Below are 22,840 nucleotides of genomic sequence, written 5' to 3'. Positions count from 1 at the left end.
TCAGCGATGCCCATTCCTTTCAGGCTCTCTCTTCACCTGTTTTACTTTCTCTGACCTGACCTTCCCTGCCTTCTCCCTCGGGTGCCGCTAGAGATCTTGAATCTTTGCTGGGAGTCTAGGCTCACACTGGTAGCCAGAGTCCTGATGAGGTGTTTGAACTTTGTCCTGCATTGTTGAGCAGTGTCCAGGAGGCACCAGCCATTCTGTGGGACCTTGGGATTCAGAGGAAAACATTCTGGATGGACCCCATCTGCTCTACAGGCTTCTGCCGCTCCTCAGAGCTGAGCAAACCTTCCTCAGCCTGGTAATTGCCCTCAGGCCAGGGACAATGCAGCTGGATGGGCAGCTGGATCACAGAGAAACTACAGTCAAAGAATCACCTAGAATGTGGGTGGGCAGCCAGAAAGGAGACAGTTTCTCAAACAAGGTGTCGGCAGGGAGAACAGAGCCTTGCCCTCAGAAGCAGGTCCTCAGTGAAGACAGGTTTCCTAGGGAGGCAGAAGAAAGGGCTACTGGCCTGGGCCTTCTGGTAGGAGAGTGGAAACCTAAGAGGCTTTGTTGCCAGTGGCAGGGATAAAAGAGTGATTGGGGCACTGGCCCTAGAGCAGCTAGAGTAGTAGTTCTCAACCTGTGGGTCGTGTCCCCCTTGGAGGTCACATTATCAGATATCCTGCATATCACATATTTACATTACAATTCATAATGGCAGCAAAATAACAGTTATGAATTAACAAAGAAAATAATCATATGGTTCAGGTCACCACAACATGAGGAACTGTATTAAAGGGTCACAGCATTAGGAAGGTTGAGAACCATCGAGCTACAGGAAGGCAGTGTGGGCAGAGAAAGGGGATGGAAGTGGGCAGGGGGCTGGGGAGCCTCTGGGGATGTGGTGGGAGCACCAGGAAGTCAAGGGCAAACCCATCCCCATCTCCTGGGAGTTCTTCCCCATTCTGTGGCCATTTCTGCCTGGTGCTGCCATGACCCTCTTCCAGTTCCAAATCGTCAAGAAGTCCTGAGAGCACAGATCCTGTGTGAACCATCTGGAGGGATGGGGTGGGAGAGGAGGGGTCCTGTGAGCACTAGGAAGCAGGGGGAGGGGGATGGGGGAGGCAGGGAACTGGATCAGCTCTGCTCTGCAGCACATGCAGCAGCCGGGCAGAAAGCGCTTTCCTTGGCTTTAATGTGCCCTGTACCTAAGACACGGTAAGCTTTTTATTCTTGTTTCAGTCTTTGAACGGATACTGTGCATGTCATGGTTCAAAGGTCAAAGAGCTTCAAACAGGAGCAAGGAAAGGAAACATCTCTTCCCCCCACTCCCACCACCACACTCTTTCAGGCATCTGCTTCCCCTCCAACAATCAACGAAGTCTGTTCTTTTACCTTTATGATTTGACAAGATATAAACACGTAAAAAAAGAATCAGTGTTTTCCTAATTTACAGAAGCGGAACATTAACATCACAAGTTGTGCTTTCCTTTTCTGCATCAGCCCTCCTCATCTTGTCCTGGGGCTGCAGGCCATGCTGATTTACAAGGAGGAGCTGCCATGGGATTCAGGAAGGTCGTGGGCTGACATTTCCCACCACTAGAAACAGTGAAATGAATGAACAAGACATAACTGGGGCTGACCATCCTCTATGAGCAGTGAACTGAACAAACAGGCCTAGTGCTGACTCGCGTGAAAGGGACAATGGGAGGAATGAGCGTGATCCAGGTGGAGCCAAGCACCCCCACAACAGCGAAGGAATGAATAAGATACAACCCGGGCTCCACACCCTGTATCCAAGACCTCAAATTCCGGAGTGCTTTGTCCCAGGCTTTTGGATTAGAGATGAAAAACTGCTACTCTATGTGGTGGTATTGTGTTCCACAAAATATTGTGTACCCTAATAAATTTATCTGGGGTCAGAGAACAGACAGCCACTAGATACAAAGGCTAGAAAATGGTGGCACTCACACCTTTAATCCTAGCATTCCAGAGGCAGAAATCCATGTGTTCAAGGATACAGCTAAGCATGGTGACTCACGCCTTTAATCCTAGAAAGCAAGCCTTTAATCCCAGGGAGTGGTGGTAGAAAGCAGAAAGGTATATAAGGTGTGAGGACCAGAAACTAAAGGCATTTGCCTGGTTAAGCATTTGGCTGGTTAAGCATTTGGCTGGTTAAGCTTTCAGGCTTTCGAGCAACACAGTTCAACTGAGATTCATTCTGGATGAGGTCTCAGAGGCCTCCAGTCTGAGGAAACAGGATCAGCTGAGGAACTGGCAAGGTGAGACAGCTGTGGCTTGTTCTGCATCTGATCTACCAGCATTCACCCCAATAACTGGCCTCAGGTTTGGTTTTATTAATAAGAACTTTTAAGATTCCTGCTACAACTCTATCCCTAATCTGAAAAATCCCTGGTTCCCAAATATCTTGGGCAGAGGATATTCAACCTGTATATTATCAAAAGTGCTTTAATGGGTACATACTATTTTTCCACATCAAATACAGGTGCAGTTTACAACATCAGTCTATACCCCATTAATACACACGTGCTTGCCAGGCTGTTTATTTGATTCAGTGGGACGCATTTGGTGAGAAAGGCTGGTTCTTAGAGCTAGAAACAGTAATGCATTTTCCAAATCAGGCCATGTAAAGACTGAGCGATTTCTAGCATCCACCGACAGGGTGGTGTCCCAATCCAAGGGGTTACTTAGAACAATAAAGGCAACAGGGACACGATGTGGTCCAGCGGCTCAGCAGATTTAAAACGCTCTGAACGTGGGACGGGGAAGCCTGGGATCACCTCTTCATCCTGCCACTGTACGGCTGGATGAAGATAGGCATAGAGGATCCTGCCTGGGAATCTGGCAAAGCTGCTGAGTCTAAAATGGGAAATGGTTTCACGTCTGTGCAATCTGGGTGTTGAATCCCAGCGTTATTCAGAGACTGCCTATCACACCATTTTTCTGAAGACCAGTAGATAATCTACATGTGATATAAATTCTAAAATATATTTCATATAAGTGATTGTACTAGACTGACCATTTTAATTAAATACATGCAATGGGGGGGGGACCCAAAATATACCACGTTTTAAAAGCCAATTAGATAAAGAATCGTGATGTTTACCTATTAGTAGGGGCTGAACCCTTACAGCTTTATTCCTTCTGCGAGCTCCCCATCCCTCCACCTCTTCTACAGTTACTAAAGTCGGGTTATTGCTAACAACCTGGACAGGAAGTAAATCTAGACACCACTTCAAATCTGATGGAGGAGGTACTATATCTTTTTTTCCAATTAGCCCTGTTAATGTTCTTGGATCTGCCAACAGCATCGTCTTTTCTAGATTTACTTGGAAATAATCAATGAAACAAATGGGTGAGCAACATTTGAGCACTGTGGAACGGACATGCTAGATTTGAGCGAGGCTGGGAAGTCAATGCACCCCACTCCTTAAAACCTTTAAGGCACACCATTTGAGCACTGTGGAATGGACATGCTGGATTTGAGCGAGGCTGGGAAGTCAATGCATCCCACTCATTAAAACCTTTAAGGCACACTATTTGAGCACTGTGGAATGGACATGCTGGATTTGAGTGAGGCTGGGAAGTCAATGCATCCCATTCCTTAAAACCTTTAAGGCACACCATTAACCGAAGCAGACAAGTACCTCGGGCTCCTCTCAGTCAATCCACTCAAGTTCCCACGAGCTCTTCTCCAGCCCCTGCCTCCATGGCAACAGGCCCCTGCCCTGCCCTGAAGGGCAACAGGATCTCTAGCCAGACTGAGGCTTTTCCTAATCATACTTGTCAATACAGGTCACAGAGAAATGGCTAGACTCTTCTCAAGTTAGTTCACAAGCTACTAACAAAATGAGTGGCCAGCAGTAAGTGTCCAGACCTAGTGTCCAGACTATTCCCCAAGAAAACCAAGCACATCATTAGTGTCCATGAAAATCCTCACCCTTGACAACTGTCCATCAAATCTCTTACTGAATATGGACTTCTTCCTTCAACATCCCCTTTCTTTTCTTACTCACCTCCCACCTCCCCAAATAATAGGGCTACTGGCTGCCTCACTCAATGTGATTATTAATTAGATTACTTACTTCTCTAGGCCCTACTGTCTAGGGGGAAGTGTGCTGGCTAGATTTATGTCAACTTGACATAAGCTATAGTCATCTGAGACGAGGAAACCTTGATTGAGAAAATGCCTCCATAAGATCTAGCTGTAAGGCATTTTCTTAATTAGTGATTGATATGGGAGGGTCCAGCCCATGATGGGTGGTGCCATCCCTGGGCAGGTGGTCCTGGGTTCTATAAGAAAGAAGGCTGAGCAAGCCAGTGAGCAGCACCCCCCACAATGGCTTCTGCATCAGCTCCTGCCTCCAGGTGTCTGCCCTGGTTGAGTTCCTGTCCTGACTTCCTTTGATGATAAACAGTGGTATGAAAGTGTAAAGCAAATATACCCTTTCCTTCCCAACTTGCTGCTTGGACATGGTGTTTTCTAGCAGTAATAGAAATCCTAACTAAGACAGGGGGACATCCTGTCACCCCAGGTTCCTGCTAAAAATAGCCCCCAGAAATATAGCTTCTGTCGCTGGAACTTCCTTACTGGTTTCCATTGGGGGCCTGCTTTCTGTAACAGACTGAGTTTTTAGTGACACCGCTCTCTGATTCAGAAACACAAACACCACTTCAGAGACTTACTTTACAATTCATCTTCTGATTTAACATGGCTGAGAAGGTCGGCTTCCAGATTTTCTATTTTAAATTGCTTTTGATCAGATTTTATAGACTAAGAATTTGCTTTCATCTGGACCAGAACAAACTCTGAAAATTGGGTCTCTCCTTCCCTCCCCCCTCGCTCTCCTTCTCTCCCTTCCTCCACTTCCCTCCCTCCCTCTCCCTCTCCATGCCTCCCTCTTCTACTCTCCTAAAATGTAAACAGTCAGCAGTCCCCAAATTTCCCAAATCAATTATTTGTGAAAGAATACACAGGTGTTGGGGAGACAGAGTTATAAAAAGAAAATGGCAAATGATGTTTTCAGGGGCCAGCTGCTCAACTGATGTGAGGCTGAGGAAGACCCTCCTTTGCTCTGAGACCCAGTTAGCAAATCAATTAGTATCAACTCTTGCTGCCAACAGACTGGCTGCTCTCTCCAGCCACCCCAGAGCTCGGTGGGTCTCCATCTCTGAGGCCTAGTCCTTTTTCCATTCAACCTAAGCCTCTGTTGGTTTCCACCAGTCCTGGGATCAGGGGCCCACTTGAGCTTAATTAAGGATTAGCAGCCACCCAAACGAGCAGCGATCCCTCTGTATCCCTCTCTGATCTAGCCCAAGTCCTCTCCAAAACCTGGGTTTGGCTCAGCCATGGTGAGTGCTGGTGGTGTAGTGGGCTGTCAATCTCAGTGGGAAGTAGATATGACCAGGTAAAGCAGATGGTCCCCGTAGGGGCACCCCCCCACCAAGTCTGCTGGGCAGCTGTGGTGGTACCTTTCAAAGAAGCAGCAGGTTACTGGAGAGGAAAATGGTGTCCCCTTTACCATATCCTGCTACCACCACAACACACCCAGCTGCACATTCACCCAACTCAGGAGTTTTCTGATAGCAGTGAGGGGTGGTGTACTTTCCTGGGGGGTGTGGAGAGGTCAGCCTGACTAAGCCTCCCAGAGACTGTGGTCGTTATGATCAAGGTTTCCATGTCTGTTAGAACTCTTCATCTAGGTTAGCCCACCTTCAAAAGGTGACTAGCCTCCTGTCCATGTTTGCGCACATATTCCTAGGACAGACCAACAAATACCACACATTTGACCTGCTTTGTAGCCGGAGACAGCCAGCAGGCTTCAAGTGGCCATTTAAAACAGGTTTCAGCCACTGTTTGGCATTCAACAATAATGGAGTATTTTCTTTCTTTCCATCCAAAACAAACCAACAAATGACTATTTGTCTAAGTCCCGATTCTGACCATAGGGCAAATCATAGGACATCTGTGGGTCTTGAGTTTCTCACATGTAGCTCAAGAAGGGGTTGACCTGGAAGATTCTAGCATTCTTCTGGCACCCCAGTTCTAAAATAGGGAAGAATCTCCTCCAACATTTTGGCAAACTGCATCTATCATAACCCGTCTCATTCAGCACAAAGTGGAACTAGATAGCCATGCCATAGGCTACTCACCTTCTCTACTGGGGTGTGTTCCTCATTGGTGACACTCGCTTTCCTTGATTCGTTTTTAGACCTGCTCAGCCTTCTGGAGACTTTTTCTCTGAGGAGAGTGGCATATCCAATGTGTTCATAGATGGGATTTGTGGTCATTTTTGCAATGTACTCAGCAGCCTTGGTCTCTATGTAGAGCGTGATCAAGCCATCTGTCACCAGGTCATGAATGGATTCGAACCTCTTCTCACCCACAAAGTGCTTCCCATCGTGGAAGAGCCGGTAGTTTAAGGTCTGGTTCCCAAACCTGCCCACCAGAAAACAAAGGAACACAGCAGGTAAGACAAGCGCTGGGAAAGCAACTGTAGCTTCCAGCATATCCCACATGGCAGGCCTGGAGCGGGTGCCTGCATCTAATTATCTCAGAGATCCTTGGAGATGGGTGCTATTACTATCCAGACTTCACAGTAGAAGCAACCGAGTCATAAAGAGCTGGAGCTCCCTGCTGGAGCCTATGTGCCTGGAATGAAGCAGATAGGATCTAACCTCAGGTACACCCTTGGGAATATCCCATCCTGTAAGTCACTCAGGACATTGTGTTATTCCATTTGTAAATCAAAACCTTGATTTACAAATATGTCACATAGAAACTTCTTCAGTGGGAAATTATAATTACCTATGCAAGGGATATCACTGTCACAGCTCTATGATGTCCCTTATTGTCATATCTTTGACTGATACCCCATCTCTACCACCCCCGTTAGTGCAGCAGAAGAGAAACATCAGCTTGGTGCTGAGTGTACCACTAATACTGGCATCCCCCAGTCTCACCTGCATGACTGCTGTGCCTACTATGGAGTGCCAGGAGATAGGAAAACTCTGCCTACCCAGAGTTCTGGGGAGCTTTTGAAATACTCCCTCCTCATTGAGTCACTTAAGACATGCTCTGGATATCTCCAGTTGCAACTTGCAAAGCTTCTTTATGAGGTTACACTATGGAGACTGTGGATTAAACACACACCCTTCATGGGCCTGCCTGCGAAGGATTTCCATTGCATCCCATCCATTCTTTCTATGGAGGAAGCTCTAGTCCACTTCCAAGAGTCCCCAGAGGACTGTGTGAGGAGTGAACAGCCTAACATACACAAGTGACACCCGCAGTGTCTCAGCATGTGTGGTGTTGGCCAAGCTTGGGAGAAGCCAGCCTTATTGGCTTGCTGGCATGCATAACAGAGTCATCATGGTGTGTTTGGGATCAAGGACTCACGGACGGAGGGCTGCATGTCTGTGAAGCAGTCGTGCTGACAATCTGCACGTCTGTAGCCAGGTAAACAGACCCTTGACCCCTAGCCTGCAGCTGGTGTTTGGAGACAGTGGAATGCAAAGTAACCCAAGCCAGGCTGACTGTGGAAACTGAGTGTCTGGGATGAGTGGCAGGTTCTGGAGGTGGACGGCCACAGTGGCTGTGAAGCAGAGCTGGTGTGTCTGGTGCCACTGTACTGTGCACTTAAACTGATAGAGATGGCCAGTTTTACATTATGTGCATTCCACTGTGGTAGGGTGAAGTCCTGAGTGAATGTATGTTGTTGACATGGGCACAGCCATGTCAAGGACCCCATAGCCTCACACTCATTGGGGAAATGGCAAAATACCCTCTAGTCCTGGGCAGGCTCAAAGGGCAATACAATAGCAAAGCCTTCCTTGGGTCTTGAGCTTGAATATTGACATTGTGCCCAGAAAATGTCCGCCATAGCTTTCTCTCCCTGGATATTTACAGCCTGAAGACTGCTCCGATACAGAGACAGCTCCTACTGAGACAAACTAACCCTGCCTCCTTAGTCAGCTGTATGCCATTACTGTACCTCCTTGCACAACTGTATGCAATAACCCCATCTCCCTAGTCAATACTATATTTTACATGTGCTGCTTTTCTGGGGTGCTATAGTTCCCCCACCAGATAGCACAGTCCACCTGCTGTCAGCTTTTCTGTGTATCTGTCTCTATTGTTTCACCATCCCAGCCAGTTCTGTCTGTCCCTGGAGCATCTTATAATTTTTAAAAATTGGAACATCATCAAAACCACTTTCACAAAGAGTGAGTGGAACGCCGCTCACCTTAGTGCTAATGTGTAACATCCTGGCTGCCGCTGGCTTTCTCGAAGGATGTAGGCACCCTCTACACCTCCAAGAAGTTCATCCGCCTGCTCCCGGGAGATGATCCCATGAAACCTGGAGGGACAGGGCAGTCATTGCTCTGAACAGACCATGTACAAGGTAGGTACTATGGGAACTAGGCTAAAAGTGATGGTTACTAAGTCCCTAGGCACCTACTGTCTCCCATGGAATGAGGAGGGTGTGCCTACGTCACACCTTAAAGACCCTCTTGGAACTATCCCCTGCATTCCCCCCAAGAGTTGCAAACACAGGAAAACACACAGCCCATCTGGCTTTCTGCTACTGTCTTGGCTCTTGGGCTGAAAATGAAAATGGAAGTGAGAGCTGGGTTATAGCTCTTTTCATACTGTGGGGAATAACAAAAGAGCAATTACCAATTTAACTTTCAGCTCAAACACAGAGAACCATGGATTATCCTGATTGAAAATGAGCACGTATTGATTGGCAACCTGCTTGCTTCTGGTGCTGGGCATCGTTAATGTCAGAGGCTCATTCTCTGGAAAGAAGGGCTGCCTAGGAGCCATGTTCTTCCAATCTTTTACATTCGAGAGTAAATTGTTTAGGTGAGTGTTTGCAAAAAGAACCTACTTTTCTGTCTTAGTGATAATGTTTGTCTTCTTTCTCTCCATTACAAAATGAACACACACACACAGAATATGTGGCACACTGAGGGGACTTCTGGCTTGTCAAAGACTGCGTTGGCTCTCTGAAGGCGGTTTTCTGAGGCCTAGAGCTTGGACAGAGACTGGGGAGGTGGAAGGCACGTGGCTGGGAGGATCCATTTGTCCCTCTACCTTTAAGTAAGGATTAAGGCTCACAGCCATCACCACCAATTCTTTGGGTTGTTTTGGTTTGTTTATTTTTGAGACACTCTGTCTATTACGTAGCCCCAGCTGTCCTGGAACTCACTATGTAGACCAGGCTGGCCTTGAACCCACAGGGATCTGCCTGCCTCTGCCTTCTCCCGAGGGCACCACCATGCTCAACTTTTTTTTTTTCTCTTTTTCTGTCATCACGAGCAGTTCTGTCCTCTGTGTGCCCAGGCACTCTAAACTCTTAGGACAGGTATAAATACCTCTTTCTAGAATTACCTAGCGGTAAGAAAACTCTGGGGAATAATCATATATATAAAGAATTTCCTGAGCATAAAAAAAGTAACCTTTGTATTTTTCTCCTCCCACCAACAATACAAAGGTTAGGCTGGAGTGCAAACGTGACGGAGATGTGTGTGTGTGTGTGTGTGTGTGTGTGTGTGTGTGTGTGTATGTGTGTGTGTGTATGGAAGAGTGTGCCTTTCTCTCTGTTCCTAATTCTCTTTTTCTATATTCCTTTTTTTTTTCAATACCAGGCTCTTCCAGTTGATATTCTGGTCCTAGGGGAGGAAAGATGCCAGGAGCATCAATGGTCCTGTATTAAAAACCCAGCTCTTAGGTCAAGGCCAAGGTAGCTTGTAGGGAAAGATGCCATATGCTCTGCCACGCTCTGGTTTTCCATCTCAGGAACCAGTGCTTACAACAGTGCTTCTGGAGAACGTGGGATGAGTGCTGAGACGTAAGAGTGGCCCTGGCAGGGAGGGCTGGCAATGGCCTTGATGGAGAGCCCTGAGTGCAGCCTGGCCAGTGTCGGGGAGGTGACATAGGGACAGGACATGGGATGGGAAGAACAGCGGGCACAGGAAAGATTCTTATCAGTAAGAAAGGACCCAAGCTGGTTCCAGAGGAGGTCTGAGGATAGAGTGTCTAGGACATGCCAGGATGTGCTGCCATAGGGCAGAAGTGGGGTGATGGGGTAAGGTGCTCACTAAAGAGGGTACAGGGACCTGCACCCTATCCTGCTTACTCCTGTAGGAGAGGGGCAGGAGGGCTGGGGGTGCTGCAGTCTGAAAGTAGGTGAGCAGCTAAGTACTGGCTTTCTTGAACCAGAAATTGAAGTGATGGCCAGAGGGACATGTGTGTGTGTGTGTGTGTGTGTGTGTGTGTGTGTGTGTGTGTGAAGAATCAAGTTCAATTGTCTAAAAGAAGGAAGCTGCAGTTCTGTGTGGCTGAAAACAGTCTGTGATTTATACACGGTTTAAAAAGTCAGAATATCCAGACAAAGGTAAAAAGGTAACAATGGTTCTCTTTCATGGGGTGGGGAAAGTTGTGGGTGCTCCCCACCATCTATTTTTCTGTGTTTTACTTTCCCAGGGTTACTAGGTATTAAGTACCAAAAATGCAAATGGTAGGGGCTGGGAGATGGTTCCACAGTTAAGAGCACTTGTTGCTTTTCCACAGGACCCAGCACCCACATGGCAGCTCACAACCTTCTCTAACTCCAGTTCCAGGGCACCCGATGCCCTCTTCTGGCCTGTGCAGACATCAAGCATACACTTGATACACAGACATTATACAGACAAATCACACACTCTTAAAAATTAGAATTAAAAAAAAAGAAAGTGGTAGTTCACAGTGGGAGCATCCAGAATTGAAATGTTGACAGTACAGGTACAAACGATATGAAAGTTTAAACTATACAGAAACAAATATTCTGCTTCCACAGAGACACCCGCTGTCACCCATCCTGGGGCTTCCTGCATGAGCAGTACACAGATATGCTTCCTAAGGGACATGTGCATGGCTTTTTGAGTAGATGGGAAAGAGAACTTATTTTTAAAAAAAAAAAAAACAAGAGGAGCAGAGCCTTGCAAGTTTTATATTAATTCTCCTCTAATATAAAATATTCCTTTGTGATTAAGAAAACACTTCCTTGTTTTCCTGTCTCCTTTGCTTACAGGATTTGGCAGGTTGGAAGATGAAATAGAAAAGATTATTCAATCAAAACTTTTGTGTAAAAAAGAAAACGTTTAATAAATAATGCACCCACTAGATTCAGGGACAAAACTGTATTGGCAGCTTTTCCTGTTTGCTATCTCTTTTAAAAAATAATTGTGCAGTTTGCAAGTAACCCCCAAATCAGATGGACAGTCACAATCAGGAGGCAGCATAGTCTAGCTGTCAGAGGTGGGGGTAGGTGAGAGGGGAGGCCTGCATTCCTGGGTGGGATCTTGAAAGGAGCTGGCTGGCTAGAGGCTCAGAGTCTGATAAGAAAGGGGCCAGGATGCAGCTGTGTCCACTGTGAAGGAGCTCTGTGCTAGGATGACCAAACGGTCCATTAATCATGAAGCTGAGGCTCTTCTGGGTATGAGGATGGGGGGGAGGTCTTGCATTGGCCAAGAGAGTCCAGGAGGTGGACTTGAAAGCAGTTTTGCCTCATCATACCGCAGGTTTGACCTTAGGAAGAGAGGTGACTTACGTACCTCCCCCTGCCCAGACCATCCCACAGCTCTCACTCTCTACAGCATTCTACACTTCACAGTCTCCGACTGCAAATGACCTTACTAGTCATGGTGTTTGCCCTGTGCTCAATTCCTGAGGAAGTCGAACAAGGCTAGAGCTGGAGGTAAAGGAGAATGTGGCTGGGGTGGGACGGGAGTAACAGTGGACCTAAGGCAATCTGGCTGATCCATCCAAGTCCAGAGAAAGACACTGAAGGGAAACAGGATGCTTTTCCTGACCACTGTGCTATGAGGTTCCTGACAATCAGGAATTCAACTGTAGTGAATGGTCTCTGGCACCAAAGTGTTTGTGTTGCATCAGGGTAGACAGTGAAATGAAATGCTGATGGTGAGCTGATGGCGAGCCTTCCATTTCAAGCACTGGCCAAGCACCTGGAAGCTGGTTCTGTATCTTAGTGGAAACCAGACACCAAGTATGGGAAGGAAAATTCAACACAAAGCTGTCTGATTGCGTTTATTCTTTTTACTACACTCTTACACAATGGACATGTGATGAAGACCACGTTAGGGAATATTTAATAGTTAATATTTGAATGACATATGAAGTGACTACTTATTAAATTATTAAAACACAGAATAGTATAATACGTACTCTCTTCCATAATATTTTGGTCTGTTTTCCACCTATATTAAAAAAAAGAAAAATGTTAACAATGCATTTGAATTCAAATCAGCCAGATAAAAATGTGATTCAGATAAACAGCTAGTGTCCTGGTTCTAATTTTATTATAGATTCATTCACTAAATCAGAGATCCATGAAACTTTGGAATTAATCAACACATCTTTATGGATAGGAACAATGCAGAATTATTACATTTTTATATTCATTAGGCTCATTTCCCACCCAAACCAAATGAATACAATAAAGAATTTTCAAAATAATAAATAACAGTTTCCCCCCCAAAGGAAACAATGTGTTGCTTATTTTAAGAGTAAAGGATTTTAAAAGATATTTTAAATTCATCCTAAAAACAAGACAGATACTTCTAGCATGAATAAAACTTAAGCATTTATTTCAATCTTCATTTAATTGTTTTGTTTTGTACTTATAAATAAACAAGGGTTTGCACCTGGATTAAAAAAAATAAAACAAATATCATTTGGTTTCTTCTCCAATAAAATTGGTATTTCTAGCATTCTTCTTTATTTTTCAACAAATACCTAGTAATGGGTCACAATTCACTTGATACCAGAGGCACAGCACTTGGAGGGAAAGATTGAGATGACTACATCCTATATGATCACACATGTCATCTGTCACATAAGAACATTGCTTTCTGATGCTCACAGTATTGGCTTGGTAAGAGACGAGCACAGATTTTCACATTTGGCTCTTGGTCCTGCTTTAATTCTTGGGACACTCCAAATTCACTCCACTTGGGACACTTCAGTTGAACCACGTGAAGCTAGAAGTTTTATTGATGGTTGAACATTTGGAAGCAAATATGTGTCTGTTGACGGGTGTAGGATATGAGCCTGGCAGATTTTTCTGTCTGTCTATAGTCAGCTCTGTCTATAGCCAAATACACTGTTCTCCCAACAAGGATCACAGATAGGCACAATGGTTGGATTTCCAGGTACCAGACAGGTTCCTGGTGTATTTCCATCTCCTCTCTACCCCAAAGGATAAAGGGCCATAGGATATTATAGGCCACGAGGAAATTTCAGAAGGGGGATCCAGGGCTCTGAAGACCACCTCACAATCTACCTAAAACAAATCTAGCTTGCACACAGCTAATCATCTAGACACTTCTAAACATGTGCTCTCTCTTCTGTGCATTTCACACCTGAAAGGTACTCAATCAAAAGGCTGCTGTAACTCTTGATCTTCGAGGTGTGAAGACTGCTACATGTTTTTGTGAAGAAATGTCTGAATGATATAATCAACCAAAGCTCAGAGTGTGTGAAGAGGCCCCCTCTTAGCAGGTGTCTTTTCTATAAATGCTATGTTCTTTTGTAACTTTACACATCAGTAACTTTTAAAACATGAGCTGAACATTGTCACTGCTATCATTCTGTTGACTTTTGAAGTTCTTATTTGATACTACTGGTATTCAATTGCCACATCAGTGTGCATTCGAGATCTAGAAAAGCTAATGGATATAGGCAACTCATGATGCCAAAATCTCTTTCCATTCCTGGAGATCTAATATTCCAAAATTAGAAATGGTTCATTTTCTAGAAGGGAAAGTTTTCACTCCCATCTTTTTGGCTAATCTGTAATACAAGGTGTGAAATCTGAGTGCAGCTTTTAGCCCTATTCCATCTCCCTATCCTCATTTCTCCCTCAGGAGATGAGTAACTAATCAATCTTCTCATGTGGACAGCATGGTACATAAAGCTAACTCCTAACTCCTGGGCTGTAGGTAAGAGGTCAATAACTGTTGAATCTAACTGATTTTAAATAAGAAAACAATCGCTTTCAGTTCACCCATCACTTAAGAAAATACACAGCACATGTATTAGGTTTAGGGCTTAGCCTTGTCATTGTTCAATAGTGATGGCTGCTGAGCAGATACATGGAGGACGTAGCTATGAAGAGTTCCTGGGGTTCTGTGCTCAGGACACGTGGGGGTCACAAGGAAAAAAAAATCTGACACAGACTACCAAATAGGGAAATCTTAAAGTCCCCCCAAATAAGATCTTTCCCAGAGGAGACTTGGATCCAAGTGAGGGACAAGTTCCTTATGTGAGAAACCACTAGAACATAAACCAGGGACACAAGTCACAAAGAACACTGTGCACATGGAATGGAGCCAGAGAAGAGGCTCCAAATGTTGCCAGAGAAGTATGGTAAAACTCTTACTCCGCCTTTTCTGAATTTGAATTTAGGTAGGCATGCTGGTGTTCTTATATTCTTTTCATTTGGGGGCTTTACATAGGCAAGAGAGAGGAAGCAAGGAGGTACTGGGCCCCATGACCACAGATCCCACTGTAAAGCTGTTCTGAGAACAAGCTGATCCAATTTCCTTTCCTTGGTCCTTTCTGTAGCTCTTGCAAATATATAAATATATGTATATATTTATATATCATAACATGCTATTATATATATTACATAATATATTATATATATATATATTTATAATTGTTCATGATAGAGAAAACAGCTGGGGTTAAAGACCATCTTTTTTCTATTTCTAAACTCTTTGCTGGCAGAGGTCTCAGCAGAATACACACTCCAGCGAGCCTTAAACCAGCCCAGCACTTACTCTTTAGTTAAAGGACCCTGGGAAAGACACAGAGCCTCAACAGTTTTTCAAGCTGGATGACAGTAGATCCTTGGATATGAACAAAACATTGTCAGCTCGGTATCAAGACTGAGAGGGACAGGTTCTTGTCCAGTGAGACTGCTAACCTCTACGCTGTGGCCTAGTGCAACCCAATAAGCTCTCTCCCCAGACACAGCTCCCCTAGCCATGATATTCCCCCCCCTCTCTTTCTCTCTCTCTCATGTGTGTGTTTACAGTGTGTGTGGATGTCATGTGTGCATGTCCATAGGAACACATGGAGGCCAGACTCTCCCTCTCAGGTGTGTATGTGTTTATATGCACACAGTATGTGCATGTCATGTGCTTATGCTTACAGGAACATACAGATGCCAGAGGAAGACACTGGGTGTCTGTCTCTATCATTCTCTGCCTAATTATTTGAGAGAGAGTCTCTCACTGAGCCTGGAGGGGTTTTGTTTTATTTTGTTTTCTTCTTGAGAGGGAACCCTTCCATGCTGCCCAGGCAGAACTCCTCAAATTTAAGAATTCTACTTATCTCAGCCCCCCAAGTGCTGGCCACACATCATGTGCCATGGTACCCAGCTTTCTGAGCATTTTCTGAAGTAGCAGTCATGTCTTTCCTCGTCTTCATCCCATTCTCAGGACCCTCTGTATGTCTGGCACAGGGTAGAGACAGTATGCATCTGAGCCTCATACAGTCCTACAGAATGAGTTAGGCATGGAGAGCCTACACTCTACTCAGGTGGCAAAAATTGACAATTTTTTGCTAAAGCACCCTAAAAGATCAAATTTCTAAATGTTGCTAAAATTCTCCTAAATAACAATTGAACACTGTAGCGAGATTTTTTATATAATATGAAACATTGTAGGATAAATTTTCTAGTTGTTTAACACACTCAGGAGAGTAATGCATACGTATGTCTCTGTGAGATATAGAGCTGAACAGAATAGGGATGTCATTACCCTTCTCCACTGAGCACATACTATAATAAAAATAAACAATGAAATGCTGTTGTCAAAGATATGGATGTTACCCCTAACTGGAACAGAGTTGGCAGTGCCCTTGGGTGTGCCCAAGCTTATTAAACACTAACTACAGTTCCTTAGGGGAAAAGAAGGAGATTGTCCTCTATGTTTAAACTTAGGCCAATCAGGGCAACACAAAGCTCTGGAAGAAGCCACTTTCCACAGGCTGGCACCCTCCTACTCAAAGTATCATGGACAAGACTGTCACCAAGTCATCAGGACCAGAACCTTGCCTTCACCATGGAGCTTGAATCTGCACTTCAAAGAGGAGTCACAAAAGTCTTAGGATCTTAGAACGTGCCAGGCATCTGAGAACTTGTAAAGTAGGCTGTGAATTGAGGAAAGAGGATGGCTAAGTGAGCCATTGTAGCAGGTAGTCAGTATTCATAGAGTAAAGAGCTCTGTGCTCAGCAGAAGTCAACAGAATGAGGGGAAGAAAATGGATGCAGTCTTTCCTCACTGTGAATCTACCTGCTGCACAACCCTGGAGAGGTTATTAGACTTCTTTGCATCCCATTTTCTTCAATCTTTAATAATATTGGTACTGTTAAGACATGCTACATTAATATGACATCTTCAGAGATCAGATGAGGCATTGCCTATATAAACCATGAGACTTGGAGCAGTCCAGGCGATGGTCTTACATTGCTGAGTGTTGCTACAGACTCTGTGTTTTCTATGCGTTATTTCATTAAGTTCTCTTTACCACAAGGAGGTAAGTGAGGACTCAGAGCTAGTACCAGCCTCTGCATGACCTTCCCGACCTCAGGACTTCTCTCCTGTTCCAGCAAAGATTAAAAAATGTTAAGGCCTTGGTTGGCTCCTGATATTCCTCACTTTCACTAATTTGCTCATCTGGTAGACTCTGGGTTTCTCTTTGCTGGGGATGAATATCTTAAAACCTCTTCCTAGTGATCTGAGTTCTATCAACCAGTTAGTCAACAGAAACTCCAATAAATTTGCCTCAGTGTCCTGATATCTGAGTCCTGCATCCTTTCCCTGTGGTTCAGAATTACATTTCTTCCCAAACTACTGGGTTTATCCCCCAACTTATTTTGCTAATTTTAAGGAAGACTTTTCAGCAATTTGCAAAGCCTGGAAGAACATTCTGGTGACAGCAGCCCTGAGAGACAGGAGGTGTAAGCCTTAAATGAGTTTCTTTATAGTCAGATTATTGTTGCTTAGATAAACACACATTCTTTTATATTCAACACAAAGACATTTAAAGCAGATCGTTGAGTCTTCTGTAAACAAGGTTTCCAATTATTGGAAAAGAAAAAAAAAAACACAAGCTTTTATAATCCCTCAGCAGCTGGTATATGTTAACTTTATACTTAACAGAAATAATTTTTAAAACCTAATTTAGGAACCTCTTGAATGAGGTAGCCAGACTGCTGGGTTCTGAGATACACATCAAATGTGGGAGAAAGGGCCTTTGATGGGAGATTAGAACTGGTCATACTGGGGCAATTCCATCCACAAAAATTAAAGATGGTTAATGCCTTTCTAATTAGAAACCAAAGGTCTCTGTTGAAAAGGAAATAAAATAAAAGCCCAGGAATTTTCATTCTTATAATTCAAAGTGCATGGTATAGAGTGAAAACTGAGCACATCCAAATCCCCACTTCTTTCTAGAACCCAAAGCCGCCTTCTCCTCGGGGCATTACTTTAAGCCCTCTGAACCTGTGACTGAGCCCTGAGAGATGACTCTCTCCTTTCTTCAACAGAACGTGTAATAACAATCCACTGTCCGGGGCTGAAGAAATGGTCCAGTGGTTAAGAGCATCAGCTGTTCTTGCAGGAGATCTGCATTTGTTCCCACCCACATGGTGGATTATAGCTCTGGTTCTAGGGGATCTGAGGCCCTCTTCTCGACTCCATGAGCACTACATATATGTGCTGCACATACATACTGGATGCGAGAGGCTGTTTAATTATTTGTCTAGGATGGACTTCAATGAAGTGAAGATTTCCTAGATCTCACTAGATAGGCAGCCACAGAACACGAATCACAATGGGGGAAGATGTGATGTCCAGATTTCTTATGGGCACATTTGAAAAGGACCAGTGATTACACCCAGACTTGCACCCATACACTGTGTCCTCCCTTGAACATTGGGCCTGTGCTGCTGGTTTTGATCTTCTTTTCAGGCCTACTGACCCCTGATCCAGAGCATCCCTAAGAGCAGGGCTGGGAGAGGCAGAGGAGGAGACATACTGCACAGGTTCCTTTAGTACAGACAGACAAGTTGGTTCTCCCAACAAGTAGGCCAGGCAGAGGCTATCATCCCATATGAGCAGAGGAAGGCTTGTAAGGCTACGTTACTTGAAGGTCATGAAAAGGCATGAGGGTGACATACTAACCAGATGCTGATAATCTACATGGAGAGGAATGGCAATTTCCAAAGCACAGAAGAAAATGCAACAACAGAAAACATTGATTCCGCTGGAATCTTTGGATTGACACCCCTACACACACACATACACACACACACACACACACACACACACACACACACACACATACATACATTGTCAAAATCTCCAGTACTGTCCATTCCAGCCCTGTTAGAGTGGCTGGTATAGAAAGTCTGCTCGCGACACAGCATCTCTGTGAATGACTTTGCTCAGGGCTCCTGGGCACTGTCATAAAGAGTGCACCCTCTCTCATCCTGTGGTGCATTCCTCTTAGATGCTATTCCAGTTGTCTCTTTCTATGTCCACCATCGTGAATCTGTTCTCCTGGTCCATCAAAATAGTATTTTCACTGGCGGCCCTGTCTGAACTGTCCTTGTCCCCAGATCTATGTTTTAGAGTGAGTCAGAAAAAGACACTCCTCATGTTGCTTCAAAGCCTTCACAGCTTCCTCATTGCTGGAGGGGAAACCCACAGAAGCTAGTTGGTTCTCCTTGGACCTCTCCACTGAAAAGCAGCATCTCCTCTACCTCACTGTAAACACTGTACTCAACCCCCCCAGAGACAAACGCCTCCTTCTTCCTCATCTGTGGCCCCAGCTCTGAATCTTCAGGTTCGAATATCTAACGTGAAATAACTGCAGAGGCCAAAAAAGTAAAAAGGGATCGTGGGGCGGGGGTGAGGCAGGGGTGGGGCGGGGTGTGTGTGTGTGTGTGTGTGTGTGTGTGTGTGTAGCTCTAGGGAGGAGGATGGGAGGGCACAGGAGCTATGAAAGGGAGAAAATGGAGGGACTAACAGGGGAGAGGGGTTGTATAGGATGAGTGGGAAGGAAAGATATATAACACTAAGAATGTTTGAAAAAGTCATAGGGAAGTATTATTTTATAAGCTTACTTAAAAATAGACTCTGTGTGTGTATGTATGTGTGTGTATGTGTGTGTGTATATACATGTATGTGTATGTGTGTGCATGTGTATGTGTGTGCGTGTGTGTTTGTGTATATATATGTGTGTATATGCGTGTGTGTGTGTGTGTGTGTGTGTGTGTGTGTGTCTATGTGTGTGTGTGGTTTAAATGGAGTTACCTTGCCAGCATTTCCATTTCTTCTGATACTTCCTACAAGCAGGTGTCGTGTTTTAAAATAAGAAACCTTGTAAAGAGAAATACAATCCAGGATTTCCATCATGGGCAAAATACATCTGACCCTGCATCTTTTTGCTTCAGTTTATGCCTCTTGCCTCGCTTGGGCCTCCAGTGGAAATGAGAACCCAGACTCCTCTCCAGAGAACAAGGATTGATCATTAAACACTATCTTGGCCTCCGATTGCACGTTCTTCCTCACACTAAATAACCCTTGTTCTCTTAGCCCTTCTAAAAAGCTCCACTCCAGCCCTCAGTTCATCTCCCTCATTCCTCTGAGCTGCATTAAATTCCCCACGTTCCTCCCAAGCCCGAGGAGCTGGAGCTACAGGAGAGATGCTGCCCGCTGACTTTGGGGGAGTTAAGGGCAGGTCGGTGAACACAGTTGCCTAAGTCCTCTCTCCTCTCAGCGAATTCTTTCCTTCAAAGCTTAATGCATGCACAAAGAAAGAGAAAGGAGGACTGATGGAGCTTAGGCCGCAGTGGAAATGAAAGATTTGTTCAGTAAGTGTTAATCTCTTTTGCAGAAACAGTCTATTCTGGAGGGTGTTTAGGCAAGTCCCTGCAACCCCTGCCCAATGAAAATTCAATTCTGACGATAAACTCACTATCTATTATGTTCTGTATGCACATTTGTGGTTTATATTTTAAGACAGCTCTGTCTCTTTATCTGCATCGCTTTCTTTCTGTGTGTCTATCTCTTTGTTTCTCTCTGTCTCTGTCTCTCTCTCAGATCAAGTCTTTCCCTTGGAGATAATACTGCTCCCTGAGAATTCACGTTCCTGTGAGTTCTTCATGCCTCTAGAGTGCTTTTACATACGTTCTTGCACCAGGCTGGTGGGCTGTGTGCCTTTGCATCTTTCTCATAGGGCAGGAAGCTGCAGCTCAGAGTGGGTACCAGTTTACTCGAATAGCCCAATAAAGCCAAGACTGAAGCCCAGCCCCAATTTCAGGTCTGGCACTCATTTTTCTATATCACAATGATTCTCTAAAATCCAGAAGCTTGTTCTGTTATTTCAAAAAACAAAAAATAAAAATCCAAAACATCCAATACACTGCTTCTAAAGTAGGCTTTCCCCCAAGAACTCCCCAGAAGAGTAATAAATAAAATAGTGAGAGCACTTTCTTATGCTTGTCCTGACTTCTGATCATTCTGAATTCCACAGTACGGACTCCTGAGCATGGCCTGTGCACTTTCAGCAGCTTTTACACTGAGCCCTGTCTCTTGTCTGTCAGGGCCCAGCACCCCAGAGAATAGCTTCAGTTCTCAGTCTTCTCTGCTTGCACAAATTGTCTCGGCTTTCTTGATGCTTTTGTGTGAAAATCTTCATACATTTGGTTGAATATATGAAAGGTTCAAAGGGATTCACAGCAGACCTATGTACACTTCACTGACATTCCACAGCATTTTGAAGCATATCTATTTGTTCATCCTTTATTGCCCATCAATCCAACTTTTAAAACTATGTATTTCAAAGTGGAGGACTTCGCACTCTTCTCTCCAAACATTAAAACACAAATCATTAGTCAGCTTCAATGGCTCCTAAACTTTTGATAGGAGGTGACACCAGCTTTGTTCCTGAAATTAAAGCCAGTACAGTTTACATGTCCAGGAAGAGTTACAAATGACAACTCCACCCAGCCTTTCAGGCCCCACTGAGCAGCACTGGTCACTTCTGCTAGCAGGCTGCCACCAGCAGGTGAGGGAGAAGGGGACTGGATGCCTGCTTCCTGCTGTCTTGGCCTTTCTGACAATGCGCATGTGCTAAACACGAAGGGCAGGCTGTTCCTCCAAATGGCTGGGGGCAAAGTCCTTCCTCAGCTACAGGCTGAAGTTTCCTTCTAGCTTCACCATGTTTGGGAGTGGGCAAGAATGAACCCCGGTACTTCCTGTGTACAGCTGCCAGGTCTGTCTCTAATCTAACTGCTTCATGTGTACCAACTCATTCTTCAAAGTTAATGTTAATGTTACTGTACCATTAGTGGTCAGCAAAGTTCTCTTGGCAGGGGTTAGACAGGCTTTGAGAACTGTATAGTCTCTGTCTCAAGGACTTGGTTCATTCTATGCTTCCTAGGCCTTTCTAGCTAATGGTGGGCCAAGTCCTCTATTTGTGTGCAGGCCTCTCCATTTGCTGCATTGAGTGGAAGACATCTTTAATTTTTAAGCAAGATATGCTGAGTCAACTTAAATCACTATGAACTAAGGCAGAAAGTGGCTGGATTATATATGTAATCAAGGGAGAGTATAGGAACACCAATGAGCCTTTTATGCATCCTTAAATGGGGAAGTATTGAAGACATAACAGTCAGCCTGTTCTTGAGAACCTATGGAACCTCGAGGACCACAGCCGAGCAACAGGATACCCAGGGAGTGTAATTAAATGCCTGGTAGAAATGGCCAGGGAGACACTGGAACAATTCATCACACAATCGATGTGTAATTACCTAACAGGACACAAGGTGCTGGATGCCAACCAATATGCCTTTGTGAGGCTTTTCCTAGGCTATTTAATTTCCTTCCACAGGAGACAGGGAGATGACAGAGGCTATGTAAATAAGAAGGAAGGAAGAGATACCATCTCTAAAGTGCAGCTTGCTGCTCTGTCCAACAGGACCTGGAGATAGGGTGTATTTAGATCTGATGTCAAGCAAGACTGAGATTGTGAAAGGGCACAGCCCGAGGAAACTGCTTACCAATGGCTCAGCCAACATTATGCTGGAGACAACAGAGAAGTGGAGCTAAGGCCAGGGTGCAAGTCTGAGAGCATCACTTATGCACTGGCTTTTATTAGCAAAACAGTCACGTAAATCCCAGATTAGGAGCTGCTCATTAAGCACTAACTGAAGGAGTTAGGATTTTGGGAGGTAGAAATGCTAGTCACGGTATTCCTGGCAGAGTCATAGGAATTTATTATTTTTATTAAGGCAAAGGTTTTCTCAAAGCAGAAAGAGATCTTGCAAGGATGTTTTATGCATAGTCACTGATAAAGAAAATATGTGAACTATCCTGAAAGAGGTGGGGTTCATAACAGAATACTTAAAATACGAATAAACATGACTGTGAATCGTTAGGTGTGGACTTGAATAATTCTGTTAACTTTAATAGAAAATAGCATCAGTGGTATAATGCCAGAACAGGTAGAGGGCTAAGTCAGGCACTGACCACAGACCATATCCATACAAGGGTTTGTAGTTGATCTCTGAAATATGAGAGAGTTTGGGAAAGCTAGACCTAGCAAAGAAGAAAGGCAAGACACTTTTAAAGGGTGGGAATAGCATCTAGGAGGAAGGATACGGAGAAGAAACAAAGAGGGCCATGGGATGCCTGGATGTCTACTTTGAGATCCAGGAGAAAGCTAGCACAGAGATGGTCCACCAGA

General features: G+C 44.6%; 1 protein-coding gene across 1 annotated transcript in view; it reads right to left on the bottom strand.

Annotated features, from left to right (window-relative positions):
- Positions 1 to 220: 220 nt before the first annotated feature.
- Positions 221 to 22,840, bottom strand: part of LOC131906294 (beta-chimaerin-like) — a 193,667-nt gene continuing 171,047 nt past the window's right edge. The window contains exons 4-7 of the mRNA XM_059257045.1: positions 12,242 to 12,273; positions 8,256 to 8,369; positions 6,163 to 6,448; positions 221 to 346 (exon numbers count right to left, since the gene is read on the bottom strand). Coding sequence (XP_059113028.1) covers positions 221 to 346; positions 6,163 to 6,448; positions 8,256 to 8,369; positions 12,242 to 12,273 — 558 coding nt within the window. The remainder of the gene's footprint in view (positions 347 to 6,162; positions 6,449 to 8,255; positions 8,370 to 12,241; positions 12,274 to 22,840) is intronic.

Source organism: Peromyscus eremicus, chromosome 3 (assembly GCF_949786415.1).
Source record: "Peromyscus eremicus chromosome 3, PerEre_H2_v1, whole genome shotgun sequence".
NCBI lineage: Eukaryota > Metazoa > Chordata > Mammalia > Rodentia > Cricetidae > Peromyscus > Peromyscus eremicus.
Note: the sequence above shows the minus strand (reverse complement) of the source record. Positions and strands in the feature narration are given on the sequence as shown.